This window comes from Dermacentor silvarum, unplaced genomic scaffold (genome assembly GCF_013339745.2).
Source record: "Dermacentor silvarum isolate Dsil-2018 unplaced genomic scaffold, BIME_Dsil_1.4 Seq701, whole genome shotgun sequence".
NCBI classification, from domain to species: domain Eukaryota; kingdom Metazoa; phylum Arthropoda; class Arachnida; order Ixodida; family Ixodidae; genus Dermacentor; species Dermacentor silvarum.
The window spans coordinates 23449-42287 of NW_023606650.1; the positions used below are offsets into that span (position 1 = coordinate 23449).

At 47.6% G+C, this 18839-nt stretch overlaps 1 protein-coding gene and 1 pseudogene across 1 annotated transcript; one reads left to right on the top strand and one right to left on the bottom strand.

Annotated features, from left to right (window-relative positions):
• Positions 1-601: 601 nt before the first annotated feature.
• LOC119435433 (putative nuclease HARBI1) lies at positions 602-6926 on the top strand (annotated as a pseudogene).
• Positions 6927-11630: 4704 nt separating this feature from the next.
• On the bottom strand, positions 11631-14070 carry LOC125941953 (uncharacterized). Its single transcript, XM_049659835.1, has 2 exons — positions 13522-14070; positions 11631-12329 (listed from the first exon to the last, which is right to left on the bottom strand). Exons 1-2 carry the CDS (start codon positions 13682-13684, stop codon positions 11827-11829), a joined length of 666 nt encoding a protein of 221 aa, XP_049515792.1. The 5' UTR covers positions 13685-14070; the 3' UTR covers positions 11631-11826.
• Between the last annotated feature and the right edge of the window lie 4769 nt (positions 14071-18839).

The window sequence follows — 18839 nt, forward strand, 5'->3', positions numbered from 1 at the left end:
CACGCGAGGGAAAAGCAACAAAGCAGCATTATAGACGTGGCTCTTGGACTGGAAGGTCACTTCGTCAACTATGCTCTGATGACGGGAGTGCGGAGAGCCCAGCCACGAAGCTCGTGACGCTGGCAAGGCCCAGGCGTGGCTGTAGACCTCGGAGACGTCTGGGCGAGGCTCCTGGGACCGGCTGCTGCTGCTCACGGTGGTTCCGGTCTTCTTTGCAAGAACCCCACTTCCTCGGCCGAGCCCGGTCAACGATAATCGCCGCGACACCGGGTCGCCACGCAGATCGACGGAGGGTGAAGAACGCTTCGTTAAGCCTAACCAGGCAATTGACACGTCAGTGGCGGCTACTGGGGCACGAGCCACGTACTCGGTCAGGTCGACGGAACCGCAAGTCGTCGGCACTTACGGCACCAGCGACACTCCGAACGAACACGACGTGGACTCGATGAGAGGAGCTGCAAACCGATGGTCCGTAAGAACCCGCATTTCTGCATTGCGATGCAGTTAGTCCAAATCTAGGGTGGCCAGACTTTGATGTGAGTCAGGGCTAGGACTGACTTACCGCCGTATTCACAAACCAAACTTATACTTATACTTACGACTTAAGTCAGCGAACAGCCCTTAACGCGTTTCAAGAACCAACCTTGTACTTATCGCAGAACTTTTCTCGTACTTATCGCCGTGATAAGTAAGGCTTGGTTAAGGTAGAGTGTACTAGAATATGGTCGAGTGGGACGAGCGGCTGGGGCGGCGCATGCTTTGCAGTGAGGCGCCCGACGTGGAAAAATACTGTGGCGGCGCTGCGATCGAACTGGATTGGGACGCATCAAGGTCGCGCCGTTGGAAACTGCTGGCGATACTGCTCGGCAGGGTCAATCGCACTACTTCGCGTGCTGGTATTTGCGTTCAGACCTCTCAAATGGTGTTCATAATCGAATATGACATGTATATATGTCTTAAGCACAAATGCCTTTCTTTCTCTTCATTTTATTTTTTAATGCCGCTCGGTGATTGCCCGTGCATTGCGGCCGCAGTGTCGGCTTTCATTCTACTATGTTATTGTACGGTTCCCTTTGGAGAACAAATATTTTTCTCGTTCTTCAAGCAGCATGTATCTCTCGTGTGTATTGTTCCGCATATAGTTTTCGATCAGTAGGTCTTGCGGAACGCAAACGGAGAAACATATGTAACCTTCCTGCTTGCCGCTTCAAACAAGTAAAGCATATCTGCCCCATCCGGCACCTTGTACTCAGATTTCTTTCTTCTTTTGGGGTTTTTTACGTACCAAAACCAGTTCTGATTATAAGGCACGCCATAGTGCAGGGCTCCGGATTAATTTTGACCACCTGGGGTTCATTAACGTCCACTACAACGCAAGCACACGGGCTTCTTGCATTTCGCCTCCATCGAAATGCGGCCGCCGCGGCCGGGATTCGATTCCGCGAACTCGTCCTCAGCAGCGCAACGCCTTAGCTAACTGAGCCCCCGCGGCGGGTACTCAGATTTACGGGAAGCATTGTTATTGAAAAAAAAAAAAAAACTGCAGCGCAACATTCTATTCAAGTTTCCGCCTTACTCGCGTAACAGAATGCGGAGTAATGGGTACGGGGTCATTTATCGCGGTCGGTGTCATTCTGGTGTCATTCTGGAAATTCATTTCAAGTGGATGCGTTTTGCAACCTCACCGGCTACAATTCGTAAATTGCAATATGTGTCGTAAAGTAATTAACTAAGAAGTTCATTAATCAATTTTGTTAATAAGTTGAATAGGTGTTTCGATTCTCGTGCTACTAATGTCCGCCTCTTCGAATAACCCAGCTCATCAATGAGAATGGTGCTAACTGCCACAGGAGATTTTTAAAAATCCCCTAAACCTTAATTTCGAACACCCGGTATAGTGGATATACGGCGTTGCGCTGCTAAACTGGAGCTCGCGGGTTCAATCCGTCGCGGAATTCGATGGGAACAAATGGAAAACACTCGTGTACTTCTATTTAGGTGCACGTTAAAAAGCCCCAGGTGGGGAAATCCAAATCGGGTGCCTCATACTCATATCGTGGTTTGCCACGTAAAACCCACAAATTTGTTTGAATTAAAAAAAAAAGACAGGTGGCTGCGTTCTTCGTCTTTTTGCTAGGAGTGTAAACAAAATAAATTATTCTCGAGTCTGATTTCCGAGAAAAACATGTTACGCTTATCCTATATTTCATACATAAATGTAATGCCATTCCCAAATGTTTGTCCGCTCAACTAAGCAGCTTGTATATTATAAACGGCTGCTTTCAGTTATTCGACACACTATCATAACGACAATAATGAAGCAATTAGACAAACGGCATACCTCACATACACGTACAGATATGTGTAGATCTGCTGCGTTCGTTCAAGAAGATAAGTGTGGTACCACATGGGGCACCTAGTTTTAATGGGTTGCAAAGATGGTGAGACTAAAAAAAAAGTTTTCCTTGCCTGAATCAAGTTAGCAGATTTACAGGCTGCCCCAAAACGGGGCATTTATATTGAATGACAGCTTATTACACTTATTAGCAGGGCTTATTAGCAGCTTATTAGCCGGACTTATTAACACCCCTGCGTTAATTTTCTCAGGAACTGCGCCTCTGCGCAACAGCCACAACTCTCCGGCAGCACAATCATTCAGAATAACAGTCCGCACTTGCATCGGTCTCTCACCCTTGAGACTGCAATAGTGCGGTTATGCGTTACATTCGTACGGAAACGACTGTTCGGCGTCGTACAGCATAGCAATAACACTTTCATATATATATATATATATATATATATATATATATATATATATAGTTTTAATTGCCTGCTGTGAATATTATTTCTGCGAATGAGAGTTTTATGTGCAGTATCCACTAATACGTGTGTTTCGTATGCAAACGTGCACGGTCGGGAGTTCTCACTGTACCATTTGTTCCATTCTCAATGTACCCTTTGAATTAATTACGTAGAAATACATCGGTCATTCTTCGCGCCACGCAGCTAATAAACCTGGTTTATTTCACTTTAATATTGTTTTCTTCGATCATTGTTCCTGATCAATATCCACCGACAAGAAGCGCGCGTAAAATGACACGCTATCAATAATAAAATTTTCGTACGTAGCTTCATGTTGCAGAGATGCCAGTTGCTTTTAGAAGACAGTGTTAAAAACAATGGTTCACTTGAATGAAACTACCTTTGGTACCCGCCGTCAAGAGTCATGAGCGCACCAAAGCAACTAAAACATAAAAACAAATGTACTACACAGATGTTCTGCGAGAAAAACTGGGCTCCGCCAGCGTCCGCGTAGCGAACGCGCGCTCGCTAGCAGACGACGCGCTTGACAACGACAGCAAAACTGAAGACGACGCGTTGTATAATCCATGCCTCAAATATATATGTTTGGCAAGATGGTGTAAACATAAATTTGCAGTTGAAATAAAGCACTATTTTAAGAGCGTACTATGCGCAATCGGCCTCGGCGCCCGCAGCGAAAGTGCGTTGAACATGCCGCGGAGCGCGTCTCCGCCCCAATCCAGTTCGCTCGCAGCGCCCTCGCAATATTTTTCCACACGCGGCGCCTCAGCGGGAGAGCGCCGTTCGGCCCACTCGACCATTATCTAGTACACTCTAGTTAAGGTAGCCTCCGACCTACCTTAACGCTCCCTTGTAAACAAACAAAATGGCGGCGATGGACGACAACTTCGCGGAGTTCGTTAACTATCTGGAGCGTCGTGAGGAACTAATGCGTGGGGCAGCCTTTTCATACGCGTCACCGCCACGGCGAGTGCTCAGGGATCGCTTGAATCCCATGGAAGTGTACGACGACTACGAGTTTTTGTGCCGTTATCGATTTACAAAAAGGACCGTGCAGCAGCTGCTCGATAGGCTGCCTCTGCGGGAGAACACCGATGGACGTGGGTTCCCTGTGCCGCCTCTCCTGAAGCTGCTCATCACACTGCGCTTCTATGGAGCCGGCACGTTCCAAATTGTGACCGGCGACCTAGTGAATGTTTCACAGCCGACAGTGTCACGGGTAATCGAACGCGTATCGACTATGATCGCCAGAAGCCTATTTCCTGTGCTTGTGCAATTTCCCGCCGCTTCAAAAATGAGCGGTGTAATGCAAGATTTCTATAGAATAGGCAAGTTTCCCGGTGTGAGTGGGTGCATTGATTGCACCCATGATGCCAATTAAGAGCCCCGGTGGTGACCACGCCGAGGTGTACCGCAACCGGAAAGGATACTTTTCGATAAATGTTCAGGTGAGTGCTCGTTACAAATATTGCAGTGGTGGTTTAATACGCAAACAGAAGCGGTACATAATGCAGCTCGTAGTACGTTTTTGTATATGTAACAGACGTAACAACAAGTAAATCACCCCGCTAATTTACGACGCGGTTTCACACCGCCAGTATACATCTGTGCTACAATTGTCGAAGCTTCGAATTTGCTATGAGGGTAACCTTAACCTCCACCTATGTCGCGGTCCTCATCGACAACTACCGCGGCCACCACTTGAACCGGCAAGTTCTTGCTCAGCATCGGAAAACGTAGTTCCCATGAAATCGCAGCGCCTCGTATTTTGATCCAGTATAATCTCGATTATGTGTGTATTTTGGGACATCGCAAGAAAAAAAATTCTGTCTTAGATTAATGCAACGAGAGCAAGGACACCTGAAAATTCGGCAAGCTTATAATCGCTAAAGTCGGCTTTGTCGGGATACTGCGTTGTTATGCGAAGACTGCGTCATGTATTTTGGTGAAAGGTGACACGCGTTCCTTAATTATACACGCTCGCACGTACCGCCAGAGATCACGCGACGGCGGTTTGCGACAAGCGGTTTGCAACATCCGAAATTTAGCACGTTGTAGGCTGATGTACTTGGGCCGGGACTTGCCAAAAATTCGTATCGGTCATGATCTTGTAATCGAGATTCAACTGCATAACCATACCACAGAGCTACACTTTGACAATGACAAAAGTATTGTAGCATCTACTTTTATTTTAGTACTCTGGTTTCTTGACGTTTCAACAAGTGTGTTCGTGCATATTGAACAATTAATATGAGCGTTATGGTAGTGCTTTACTTATGACAAAAAGTCTACAACCAGTCAATCGGTTCACATTGTGCTGCCACGGTAAAATGTTCACCTCTACAGAATTTTCTCTATGTGTAATTGCATTTTGGATATCGCCTTTATTAACGAAGTTGCCATTTTGCAGGGAATCACGGGGCCCGACCTACAATTTTATGATGTAGTGGCTAGCTGGCCAGGGTCTGCCCACGATAGCAGAATTTTCGACAGCAGCCGCGCCAGAGTGCTGTACGAGACGGGTGCCATCCCCGGTATTCTTCTCGGAGACATGGGCTATGCCTGCAGGTCATATCTGATGACTCCTCTCAAGGATCCTGCCCAAGGCACCCCAGAGTACAGGCAAGATAGTTTTTAATTTCTATGAAGCAGTGTAGCAGAATATCGAAATTATTTTGAAGAAGAAAGCGTGTCCTGAGAAACTTAAAAGCTCCTGCAGGCAAAGCAACATATCTGAACATGCAAGGTTAGACAAGAGCCATCACAGAATTGAAACACTTTTTATTTGCTCATTTTCAAGAATGTTTTTGCGATTCATTTCAAAAGCTCTAAACTCAAAACCGAAGGCAAAAGGCGCAGTGCATCAGAAACACACAAGAAGAAGAACACAGACAACACACACATTTGGTGCCAAACGTGTGTTTTCTGTGTTCTTCTTCTTCTTGTGTCCCGTTTCTGATGCACTACGCCTTTTGCCTTCATCATGACATACCAACAAGCCCAACGTGCAACGTTAGTCAAAAGCGAAATCTGTCTAAAAGAATGAAAATAGCACGTCATGTAACATCAAACGCAATTCCTAACCTTGATCTGTGCCACTGTATTCACAGATTGCGAACAACACACATAAAGGCAAAGAGAAATAATGCAGTTATTTTTTCAGGTACAACAAGTCGCAAGCAAAAACAAGAAACAGCGTGGAACGTGTGTTTGGAATTTGGAAGAGGAGGTTCCCGTGCCTTCAGATGAAGCTGCAAATTGACACAGACACCTCACTCATAGTAATCACTGCATGTGCGGCGCTTCACAACCTTAGCAGAATTCTACATGACCCATGCCCTCCGAATGTACAGCCCCACACTGCACCCAGTGTTCAACAGCCTACACCAACTTTGCCGAATGGACAGCCGCAGATGGCAATTCAAGACTCCAATGGCTTCAGAACTCGCTCTCGTATTATAGCAAATTATTTTTCATAAATGCATGTAAACTTTGTATTGCACTTTATATTCCAATAAATACATTTTCATCATCATCATATTCCTTTTTATCAAACAAAAATAGATAAGTAGGCAGCTTCAACTGGTGGACGCCAGGTACAGAGGTTAAGCGCTAGAGCGAAACACAGAATGCAGCGCAGTTTTGTTTGTGACCCTAACTAGAATCCAACCAGTACTCTTATATTTCACTTAGCTTGTCAAATGACACAAATATGGACAGGTGTGATATGACGATTTATTAGACGTCTCACGCAATCGAGGCAGTCCACGAACGCTGATGGTGTGCACAGCGACAGACGCAAGAGCACTTCTTCCTCTTCTTCACTACAATGGCCCCCAGGAGAGAAGATGAGCCATCCTGGCGACCTATGGCGTAGGTAGGATCAGGGGGTCATAGTATGGCTGAAGTCGGCTGACATGAACCGTGTCACGTCCGCGATGTCTAAGGTCGTGTGATGGCGTCACAGGCTCGACAACGTAGTTAACAGCCGAGGTACGGTCGATGACGCGGTAGGGACCATCATAGCGTGCAAGAAGTTTGGTTGAAAGGCCAGGGCTGTGAGGTGGGATCCACAACCAAACAAGGGAACCAGGCGGAAAATGTGGTGTAGGCACGTTACTGTCATGCCGCAGCTTTTGGCGACCTTGGGCGGCGGTCGTAAGGGTACGGGCGAGCTGCCTACAGTCCTCTGCGTATTTGGCGGCTTCAGACACTGGCGTGCATTCAGAAGCGTCGGGTCGGTATGGGAGCAGGGTGTCCATTGTACACGAGGGCTCGTGGCCATATAACAGAAAGAATGGCGAAAAGGCAGTGGTAGCTTGTGTGGCGGTATTATAGGCATACGTTACGAATGGCAAAAGAGTGTCCCAGTTACTGTGGTCCGAGGCAACGTACATAGTCAACATGTCACCGAGTGTGCGGTTGAACCTCTCTGTCAAGCCGTTCGTTTGCGGGTGGTAGGCGGTAGACTTGCGGTGAACGATGCTGCATGCAGCGAGAAGGGCTTGTATTACTTCGGACAGGAACACACGCCCCCGGTCGCTGAGCAGTTCGCGTGGTGCTCCATGTCGAAGAATGAAGTTCCGCAAGATGAAGAAGGCAACGTCACGCGCAGAAGCCGCCGGAAGTGCGGCAGTCTCGGCGTAGCGCGTCAAGTGGTCGACGCCTACAATTATCCATCGGTTACCCGAGGAACTGTAGGGAAGTGGCCCGTATAGGTCTATGCCGACACGATCAAATGGCCGGGCCGGGCAGGGGAGCGGCTGTAACTCGCCAGGAGGGCGCTGTTGAATTTTACGCCTTTGGCACGCCGTGCAAGCGCGTACGTACTGGCGCACGAAGTGATACATGCCGTGCCAGTAGAAACGTTGCCTCAGCCGAGTGTACGTTTTCAGAACGCCGGCGTGACCATTATGAGGAGCGGCATGGAAATAAGCGCATATGTCAGTACGCATGTGTCGTGGTATCACAAGCAGCCATTTGCGACCATCAGGCAAATCATTTCTGCGGTAAAGGACGTTGTCGTGGACAGCAAAGTGAGCGGCTTGGCGACGAAGTGTTCGAGAAGAGGGTGTGACGGATGGATCGTGGAGGAAATTCAGCATAGTTGAAAGCAGGGGATCCTTACGCTGCTCGGCCGGCATATCAGCGACGTTGATCGTCGACATGGATGCGAAGGGCGTTGACACTGAAGCCACATCGGAAGGTAGCGGTGATCGGGAAAGCGCATCGGCGTCGGAGTGCTTTCTGCCCGATCGGTAGACAACGCGGATGTTATATTCTTGTAAGCGAAGTGCCCAGCGGCCGAGGCGACCTGACGGATCTTTCAATGAGGACAGCCAGCAAAGGGCGTGGTGGTCGGTAACAATGTCAAAAGGGCGACCATATAGGTATGGACGAAATTTGACGAGAGCCCAAATAATGGCCAAGCACTCTTTCTCTGTGACAGAGTAGTTGGCTTCTGCCTTCTTTAAAGTGCGACTCGCATATGCGACGACGTACTCGTCGTAGCCGTCTTTCCGTTGCGCTAGGACTGCACCAAGTCCGATGCCACTGGCGTCCGTGTGTAGCTCTGTGGGCGCTGTCGGATCGTAGTGTCGAAGAATCGGCGGCGAAGTAAGTAGACGACGTAGTTGCTTGAAGGGTTAGTAGGTGGCATGCGACGATGGCAGAAGCGCGCGACATGGCCGGCGAAACCGCAAGCGAAACATATGGGTCGGTTGTCGCGTGTGCGCCAAGGGTTCTGAACTTGGCTTCGAGGCGGAATAGGAGGCGACACGGGAGTTGGCACTGCTTGAGGTCGCACTGTCGCAGGAAATGCGAATGTCGGCGGCGCAGGTCGCGCTGCGACTGCGGCATAGCTCAGAGGTGCCGCCACGGGAGGACATGGTTGAGCCAAAGGTAGCGAGTCGGCAAGTTCCTCGCGAATGGCTCTCCTAATGGGAGCGGCCAGAGATGTGTCAGGCTGTAGGGGTCGATCGCTGAGAGGCAGCATAGACAGTTGGCGCGCCACCTCCTCACGAATAAAATCCTTAATCTGAACGGAGAGTGAGGATTCTGGCGAGTAGTTGGAGGGAAGCGCGAGGCCCGAGAGAGAGTGGCCGGGTGCAACAGCGCTGCGCGCAAGGACCCTCTGGCGACGCAGCTCATCGAAGCTCTGGCAAAGAGTGACGACAGCTGCGACAGATGAAGGGTTTCGCGCGAGAAGCATTTGAAATGCGTCGTCCTCGATGCCCTTGAGGATGTGCTTCACCTTGTCCTCTTCACTCATGGTAGAATCGACGCGGGCGCAAATATCGACGACATCCTCTATGTAGCTGGTGTAGGTCTCGCCGGGCTGTTGAGCGCGCTGGCGTAGACGCTGTTCAGCACGGAGCTTTCGTAAGGCTGGGCGGCCGAAGACTTCCGTGAATGCTGCCTTGAAAGCGGACCAGGTTTGGAGGTCCCACTCATGATTGCGGAACCAGAGGTTCGCAACGTCAGCAAGATAGAAGATGACGGAACGTAACTTCGTCGGGTCATCCCACTTGTTGTTCTCACTGACGCGCTCATAGGTAGAGAGCCAATCTTCCACGTCAGTCTCACCGGCTCCGCTAAAGACGGGGGGGTCCCGCTGCCACTGGACGGCGCCGCAAATGATGGGCGCGGCGGAAGCTGCAGGCAGATTGTCGGTAGGCTCGAGCATGGTAGCGGCTGAAGCAGTCGGCAACGTTCGGCTGCGAAGTTCCAGGGTGAGGTCGGGGATTGCAGCACCTTCCACCAAATGGGATATGACGATTTATTAGACGTCTCACGCAATCGAGGCAGTCCACGAACGCTGATGGTGCGCACAGCGACAGACGCAAGAGCACTTCTTCCTCTTCTTCACTACACAGGTAACACTGCCTAGGTCAGCAAAAACTTCATAAGGGTGGTTCATAAGGTTCAATGAACCTAAAGCGAAATTGAACTCGTCCAAAAAACAAAAGTGAAAAGTAAAACAGTTAAAAGAAGCATATAACATCGCCTCTTCTCAAGTCCTCCCAAAGATTGGTCTATCAAATACATGGCGCCGCGCCACCAACACTCGCATGTTACACATACATATGCAGCATGAGCAACACAGCAGCACTGATTGCCCGCACTCTGCTTGGCCCTTCCTCTCATTTGGCAAGCTCACGGTGAAGCACAACCTCAACTGCGACAACCTTCGTAAATGCAGTATTTTGTAGCAGAATGATTATAAACTAATATGCACAGTTGGCAGTTGTGCACTGCTTATCATCAGCAATGTAAGGTTTGCTTGTTGTCGTACCCTTTTGTAACTATCTGCACTGATAGCATACAACTCTGCACTAATTGCGCACAACTGTCACCAAATTCAAGACCATTTATGACGATTAAATATGCTACTTCCCCATGAAGAGATGTCATGCACTTCTGAATGTTACGAATGCAGGAGCTACCTAACGTTTGCTTGTTTTTTACAGGCACAATGTCATTAAAATTTCACAACAGCACGTTTCAGTGCTAGTTGTCTTTTTCAATCGATTCAACACTGTTGCACGTGATTACCGTGTACAAAGCCTTTGAAATTGGTGGTAGCAAACATCATGCCTGTGTTTCCCAGAATAATTGTATCAAAGGCCACGGCGGCCGCATTTCGATGGGGGCGAAATACGAAAACACCCGTGTACTTAGATTTAGGTGCACGTTAAAGAACCCCAGGTGGTCCAAATTTCTGAAGCATGAAGTTTACTCGTGATGACCATGAACTTCACACGAAGCTGTTTCTGAATGGCAGCAAAACGACACTGACATCTATAATTGCCATTTTTCAACCAAATCATGCGCTGACGCTGCAAATACAGTGCGAGGATAACGAGAGAGCACGACTACTACGTAAATAAACTGGCAGTAGTTCAGTGGCTATGGTGTTGGGCTGGTGAGCTTGACGTCACAGGTTCTATCCAAGCTGCAGTAGCTAATTCATTGTGATGGTGGTGGAATGCAAAATTGCCCGTCTACTTAGATATAGGGGCATGATAATGAACCTCAGTAGGTAAAAATTTTCGGAGTCCCCCTCTACGGCTGCCTCATAATCAGATGGTGGTTTTGGCACCATAAAATCCTATATTTTTAAAATTTTCATTAACCCTTTGCGGTCCGCTGTCAGGCAGCTCCCGACAAGGGTGTTCGGGGGTTAAATTGCGCGGTTTTTTTTTACTGCGACCGGTGCGCATTCTTTGTATACATGATGCGCCATCTCTTGAGGGATAAATAAAGTTTGTTTGTTGAAGTTTACTTCTTTTTGCACTAGGGTGCAGCACAATGTACAGCACGGCTTCTGGATACCAGAGTTCTCACTTGCGCGCGCAACAGCACGTTCGCGCGGTTCGCTGAGAGCATGACCACATTTTCACCGCGTGCGTTTTACGGTGGTGCATTTACTGAAAGCTTCTACGGGTTTCCATTGTCAATAGCTTTATGTTGAGGCGCACACAGCTGCAGAATCATGGTGAGAAAGAACAGCGACACCTGCAGTACCGCCGCAACCTCACCCTACAGCTGGTGGGTGACGTGAGGGCTAGAGCCAAAAAGCGAGGCCCGTCTGCGCGGAAGGAGTACGAGGAAATGCTAGATGGGAGGAGCCATTTCATCTACAAGTGCCCAGGCCGAAGCAGCAAGGACTGTGCCGCTTGTAGCGATCGAAAAACAAACGGAGGCAGGAGGGAAACGGTGTTTTTCTGCAAAACCAGCAGTAACAACCCTGCCCTGCACCCAGGAGAATGCTTCGAGCGGTATCACACGCTGCTCAAATATCGGTAGAGGAGTTGCCTGCAGAATGCAAGAGAAAAATAAATATCCTGAGAGTTTTTCTTCCACAGTTGGTGGTTTTGTTAGCGGCGCCAGAAACTGGCAAAATAGTTTCGGACCGGAACAGCCGGAAAGTGGGTAAAAGTTTCGGACCGCAAAGGGTTAAGACCTTTTTTTTTCCAATATATGAAATATTTTTGTTCTGCCTTATTCGTTTTGTTTTTGCAGAAGCTTTATCTTAAGCTCAATAAGGGCCTTTTTAGCTTTTAAGTTTTCCATCACTTGCGAATGTTCTGCCTCTCTTTTCTGCAATCTGTCATTATGCTCATCATGAGCGAGCTGCATGCGAAGTTCATGGTCCTTACGAGTTACCTTCATGCGAAGAAAGTGCTCTTTGCTCTTTTGCTGCGCATCTTTTGAGATGGCAGCAAGCCGAGCAACGAGCTCGCTCTTCACGGCGTCATCCCTCGAACTGGACGGCCCGCTAGCATCTAATCGCCTTTTACGGCGGGCTGGTGGCACCGTTGCCACAGCAGCTGGCAGAACTTCACTTGGCGCAGCTGCAGCTGGGGGTGATGCTGGCCGAGTTGCTTGATGGCTAACTGGCCGAGCAGCTTCACCACTTTGTGGCGCTGGATCGTCCATGGCCACTTCATCTTGGGTGTGTGGCAACTCCCATTGCCACAAGTCGTCACACTGCATGTCGGCATCTGCAAAGTTGTTAGAATCATAGTTGATATCAGTGTCGTTTACACAATGCTTGTACTTTTTACTAGCCACTTCAACCAATGCACTGTGAGCTATACGCAGTTTTGCCTTGCTGCAGGATGCAGCGATGTTTTTGCATAAAATACTTCACTCTGCTTGCTATTAGGATGTGCTAAAGAGCATGACACAATGTAAGCCCATGAGCAGACAAGAATACAGCATGTGCCTGCTGGTGCTTCCAGCTGAAGCAGGTTGAATGAAACGGTGAGTGATAACTATGCGGTTGCATTTAAACTTTTGCATACAAGTCGCTCACTCGCATATTGGGACTCATGCTGTTCAATGAGCCATAAAAAATATTTAACTAGACAAACGGTGTCTGTGCTGACACTTGTTTGCATCACAAGCAGGCTTCCTGTGTATATTGCTTGCTGAGGGCACATAATACAGAGGCAATTATGGGCACTATTGCATGAGAAAAATAAAGCAATTCAAGAACATGAGAGAGGTCTGCCTGATATCAAGTCTACTTGCTATTCCACATGCGTGTGGCAACAAGTGGAATATAAACATGACCACATTTCACAGCATATGCACCCACGAACATACACAACTAATCAATTATCTAAGATAGTACAGGACACAAAAGAGATGATGTTGCATGGTCAATTTGCATTTTCCTCCACAAGGCATGGCCCCTCTCGTATGTTCAGTGCAGATAAGATAAGGACGTTTCTTCTGGACGCAGTGCAAGAGCATATTTACCTATATGCCCCGTACATTGGGCACACACAAGTTTGGTGGCCCTAACCACTCCACTGTAAAAAAAAAGCACTTTATGTTTGCAACAGTGACATGAAATCAGTGAAGTAATGCACAAACACACCTGTCAAAACCATTTTTGGAAGCCTTCAAGACAGATCCAATGAATGCACAATTCCTTGTAGTGTACCAAAATAAAACCCATTCTGCACTGCCACAACCTCATCAGCATGATGCGCCAAAGTAATGTCAGCATTCTGACATTAAAAAGTAGCTTCAGTTTCTTGCAATACTGCTGCGTACAATGTGGAATACAAAACAAGTTGTTCATTAGCCACCTGCAACAACTCATTTGGTGCCTTTCTGTATTACCAAATCTGGTTTCCAAAATAATTAGCCTAGATCGACTATTTCAGATTAACTTATACCCACCATCTGCATCAGTGCTTCGTCCCGGCTGCGACGAAGTCAGCAGTGCTGCTACAGCTGGTGTGGCCTCCACTCCAGGCCCCGTCCGGTCGCTGTCGAAGGGGTTTGCCAGACGTGTGGCCATATGTGATGCCACCGCACCAACCCTCCGCAACTCATCACTCATTTGGCTTTCCGCCGGAGTGCCCCCACCTTTGAGAGGCAAATATCAGCGTTAACAAATTTTCACAATGACTAAAAATTTCAATCATGTCTCTTCCATTCAACTGCTTCGAAAATATTGCCAGAGACATATGCACACATCATGTAGTTGCCTTAAATCATTTTGGGGTCCTGCTAGCCCAGCACAAACGAAATATAGACACAGGGCACTGTGTACATGCTAATGAACTGCTGCAGGCAAGTTTTGCTTGCTCCTGGTTTTTCGTTACGGCAAACGACAAGCCTACACGCAAAGCTACATGACGGCGGTCGGCCAATGACTCCATTTGCATGCTTTGCAAACCAATAACGAAGAGTTCCTGTAACAGCAATACGTCCTTTGACAGCCTTCAAGAAACCTAAACACGAGCAAGTTTGCCAGTCGTGCAAGTGTGTCGCAGAAAACAGACGAGCGCACGCACTCCCAATGCCTTTGTTTGCCTTCATGTTACAATCAACCAAGTTCAGTGCATCGTTATTTCTGGTGTGGAATTTACTACGTCCTCGCCACTGTTCTGTATGCACGCGCACAAGCTGTTGTCGGCGCTCGAAATCAGCTGCAGCGATCGACTCCCGTGTTTTCCCGTGCATTTCGTGAACTCGAGAAACAAGTTGGAGCAATTTCGGCACATGAGGAATAATATAAAGCTCACCTGTTTTGAAGAGTTCACGCGTGTCTTCAGCTTTCGCACGGCGCCACTTTTCTTTCAAATTGTCCCAGCATTTTTTGAGCTGCTTCGACGTTCGTGGCCGCACGTTGTGGTTGCTGTTGAACTCATCGGCCAACTTCTCCCACGTCTTCTTCTTTGCATGGATAGACACCGCGTCGGTTTTTTTACATTCAAGCACATCGCGGTGTCTATCCATCAGATCCATGAGGATGGTGCGCTCCTCGTCCGTAAAATTAATTTTACGTCGCTCCATCCCGCACGAGTTTTATAAATTAAAAAAGAACACTACAACTATTTAGAGAATTAAACTGATAAAAAATAAGAAATATAACGCACAACTACTTATAAATATAAGAAAAAGAAATCGTACAAAAAACAAAGACAAAACAACAGCGGAAGGAGCAAAAAAAACGTGAGGTCGAGAAGCCGGTGTACAGAGGAAAGAAAAAAACGTGCGCTGCGTCGACTGGGTTAGATCAACGTGGCCAGACGTAAATGGCGGACTCACCAAAAACAGCGAGCATTTTACCACGTTTTGTCAGGCAGTTGTACATTATTTATGTACAGGTGCTTGTGGGCGCGGCATAATTGCTTTCTTGTAATAAAGGCAGTTTATATCTTCTCAAACTAAATATTTCGTCACATAAAATTATCCAGCCTCGCTCCCAGGTCAAACACTTTACGAGGTAAGGGTGCCTTTCATAAGGCGCACTTATGTCGCGTTAAGGTTCGTTTTCGAAACGCACCTTGTTCTTTCCTTATACTTAACCTTTTCTCGTCCTTTCGTAAGTAAGTTTTATCGCGATAAGTTAAGTTTGGTTTGTGAATACGGCGGTAAGACCCTTAATTCTACTGGAAAGGCAAGCGCTGCGTCTCTGCCTCAGGCTGCCAAGTGTGGTGGCTAATAATGTTCTTTATCTGGAGTCTGGATTTATTCCGCTTGATTCCAGATTTAAGCAACTTACTGTCCTGACTTTCCTGAAGCTTTATGATACACCCCTTTCCAATTTACAACCCGTTTTCATCAATTCACCAGAATCATTTTTCAGAACAGGATGGCGGCGTTACCGACAGCCACAAGTTATTTTTGTTCAATCGCTGTTATCAAAACTTCAAGTTAGCCTACCGCGCCTGATTTCTCCAAAATATAATTCCCTCAAAATAAAACTCACTTTTGATGATATTTTTCCAAAACACGCAAAACTTCTTCCTGCGCGCATACTTGAAGGTCTCCTTCAAGACCATCTTAGTCAATTTCCGTCTCATTTGGTTATTTCTACGGACGCATCACAAAATTTAGAGAAGGCTGGTGTTGGCATCTTTTCGAATCAACTCAAATGGTCTTTTGCTCTCCGTCTCGCTGATTACACTCCAATATTTCTTGCTGAATTTCTGGCAGTTATTCTTGCCGTCCGAAAATTGGGTCCACAGAATTCTAAGGTAATAGTTGTTACAGATGCGCTTTCGGTCTGTACACATTTAACTTCCAATAATCAGTCACACCTACTGAGTATATTTTCGACTCTTGCCCCAGAAAATTTATCCGAAGTCCGCTTTGTCTGGGTCCCCGGACATAGTGGAATCTTTTTAAATGAATCAGCTGACTCGCTCGCTTCGACATCACTGAATGGTCCGGTCATAAATATTCTTCCTGATTTCTCTTTTATAACAGGAGCTAGATTTAAACGCCTTTTATTGCTGAGTTGCCATGACTCGTCCATACTTTCTTCAGACGATTTTCAACATTTAAAATTTCGGTGGAACACGAGCAAGTGCCTTTCACGCCAATGTGAGGTGATGCTGTGAACTTTCCGCTGCAGAGTTCCCCGCCAAAATTTTTATCTTCATAGATCCGGTTTATCAGTCACTGACCTCTGCTCGTTTTGTAATCAACCGGAGACTATTGACCATTTCTTTCTTTCTTGCCACCGCTTCTCCTCCCTCCGTAGAATGTTTCTGTTATTTCCAAGCAGTAATCTGGGTTTGGCACTTACAACGCCAAACATTTTGTCTTTTGGGGCCTGTCAATTAGGCACAAGTCAGGGTTCTATGATCACTGCTGTTCACAAATTTATTGAAGCATCCGGAAGGTTACGCTGCTAGGGCACCGACCGTGGGACATGTATTTTATGTTTATTTTTGTAGTTAGTTTTCTCTTAATTTTTATTTAGTTAATTTATGTATAGGACATCTTAAAATCTGTGTTAAGGAGTTGCCAAAATCTTAATTTTGATTATTCCCCTTTACCATTTTGTTCGTTGTTAGGTGCATGTTTTATTTTATCCAGTGTGGCCAATCCCCCTCGTGGGTACGAGCCATGTTTTGAGGCAACAACAACAACAACAACAACAAACAGACTGCCCAAGACCGCTCTTCCCTATTCAGCGTGGACTGGTCTTCAGCGTGGACTGGTTGGAGTTCGGCGCGCCCTTTCAGTTGGGGCGGCCTTCTAGTTCCCCGGTCGTGCTGGTTCCTGCCTGGTTCTACGAACTGTGATGTGAGCTCTTGGGGTTTCGGCTAAGTGTCGGGCGGATTTATTTCCCTGATTGTGGGTGCTAAGTATCGTTTTGAGAGAAATTTAATTTTTATATAGTCAGATAGTGCCACAGATGTCGGCAAATTCTCCAGGGGATGGCCCGGGGCGATCTCCGCCTTGGTCGGCCTCCCTACCACCTGATCAAATGCCTCTTGAAGCTTTCTTCCGTAGCGGGGTGAGCAGCATTCCTGTGGCGCTGGTGCCTTTGCATGGAGGAATAATCCGGCTAAAGAACCCAAAGGCAGTGCAGGCGCAGCTTCAGGCGGCCACGCATCACTACTTGCACATTACCGATGTACGACAGTTTGGCAGGGGTGGGATTGTTTGCCGATCGCCAGACCAGGCGTGCGTGTATGACCTACTTAAGTGCTCATCATTTGGATCATTGCAAGTAAGTGCCTTCATCCCTCCGCATCTTGCCTGTCCCAATGGAATATTTCGTGGTGTGGACTCGAATTTCAGTCCGGCAGAGACCCTGGAAAAGCTCTCCGCGGCTGGGGCAATTTCTGTTTACCGGTGCAACAGACTAGTGGACAATGCAGGTGTACCCACAGAATCAGTAATTGCCACGTTTGCGGGTACATCTTGCCCCACTGAGATAAAGATCTGACCTCTGATCTTCAGAGTGGATCCGCTTGCCTCGCGCCCATTACAATGCCGCAATTGTTGGCGCTTCGGACATAGCATAGGCGGTTGTAAATCTAGCCTTCGCTGCTGTACATGCGGGGAGAGCCATTCCGCTAGTGACTGCTCGGCTCAATCGGACACGTGTTGCGTTTGCGATGGAGCCCACAAGGCTGATTATTCTAACTGCCCTGCTAGAAATCAAGAAATTCAAATCCTGGAAGTTATGGACAAAAGGCGTTGCTCACGCCGAGATGCCATTGTGGCGGTAAAGGAAAGAGCTCATGGATATGCGAGTGTGACAGCACGACACCAGGCTGTCGTTGATGGAACCCTGTCAGAGGTAATCGCACAAGCGATTGAAAAGTCTATGGCTAAAATCATGGAGCGTATTGTAGAAAGCGTCACGGAATGTTTTAATGGCCTTGTATCCTCACAACTAGTGCAATTATTACCGACTACTACTGCTCAACCAATGCACTCTGAAATGAATGCTACTACACCTCACGCTCAGGAAGATGAGGTTATTGTAACATCTCACATAAAACAAGTTAGGCCTATTCCAGGTTCCCGCAAGGGCACCTTGAGTATCAAGGTGATGGTGCTTGGCGCCACCACGGACCCGTTAGCCCCCATACCGAAGCTGTCATACGCACCGTGGCGAAAGGTTTTGAGGTGAAGGGTAGAAACCATGAACGGTGGCGGTCGGGGGCCATGGTCAAGCTCCGGCCGATGGGCTCTTCGTCTGTGTACCAGGCGGCGAGCCCCGGGACCTTCCTGTGAATAAGACGGTGAAACACAGGTGACATTCTAGGAACCGTCGGCATATCCATATCGCATGAGTACTTTTTCTTCCAAAAAACCCGATCGGTCCCTGAAAAGGGGCCGCACCGAAGACATTTTAGACAAATCTTGAACTCAATGTGATCACTTCACACGCTTCCTGATTATACACTCTCTTGTAGACAATGACTCCGTTGCTGCAATGTCCGTTTTTGTTATCGCTAGGACCCTTGAGAAGCTGATAGGCAAAAACTATGAAGCAAAGAAACTGTCATCCGGTGATCTTGTTGAAGTGTCAAAGAAACATCATTTTGACATCCTCCTTAAGCAAAAGCAGTTCGCCCACTTGCAGGTGTCCGTTACCCCCCATCGCAGTCTAAACACAGTTCAAGGCGTCATATCAGAACGTGATCTGATCCGCGAAACAGACTCTGACCTCCTCGATGGCTTCAGAGATCAAGGTGTCATCGCCCTACGCCGCATCACCATAAGGCGAAACGGTGAAG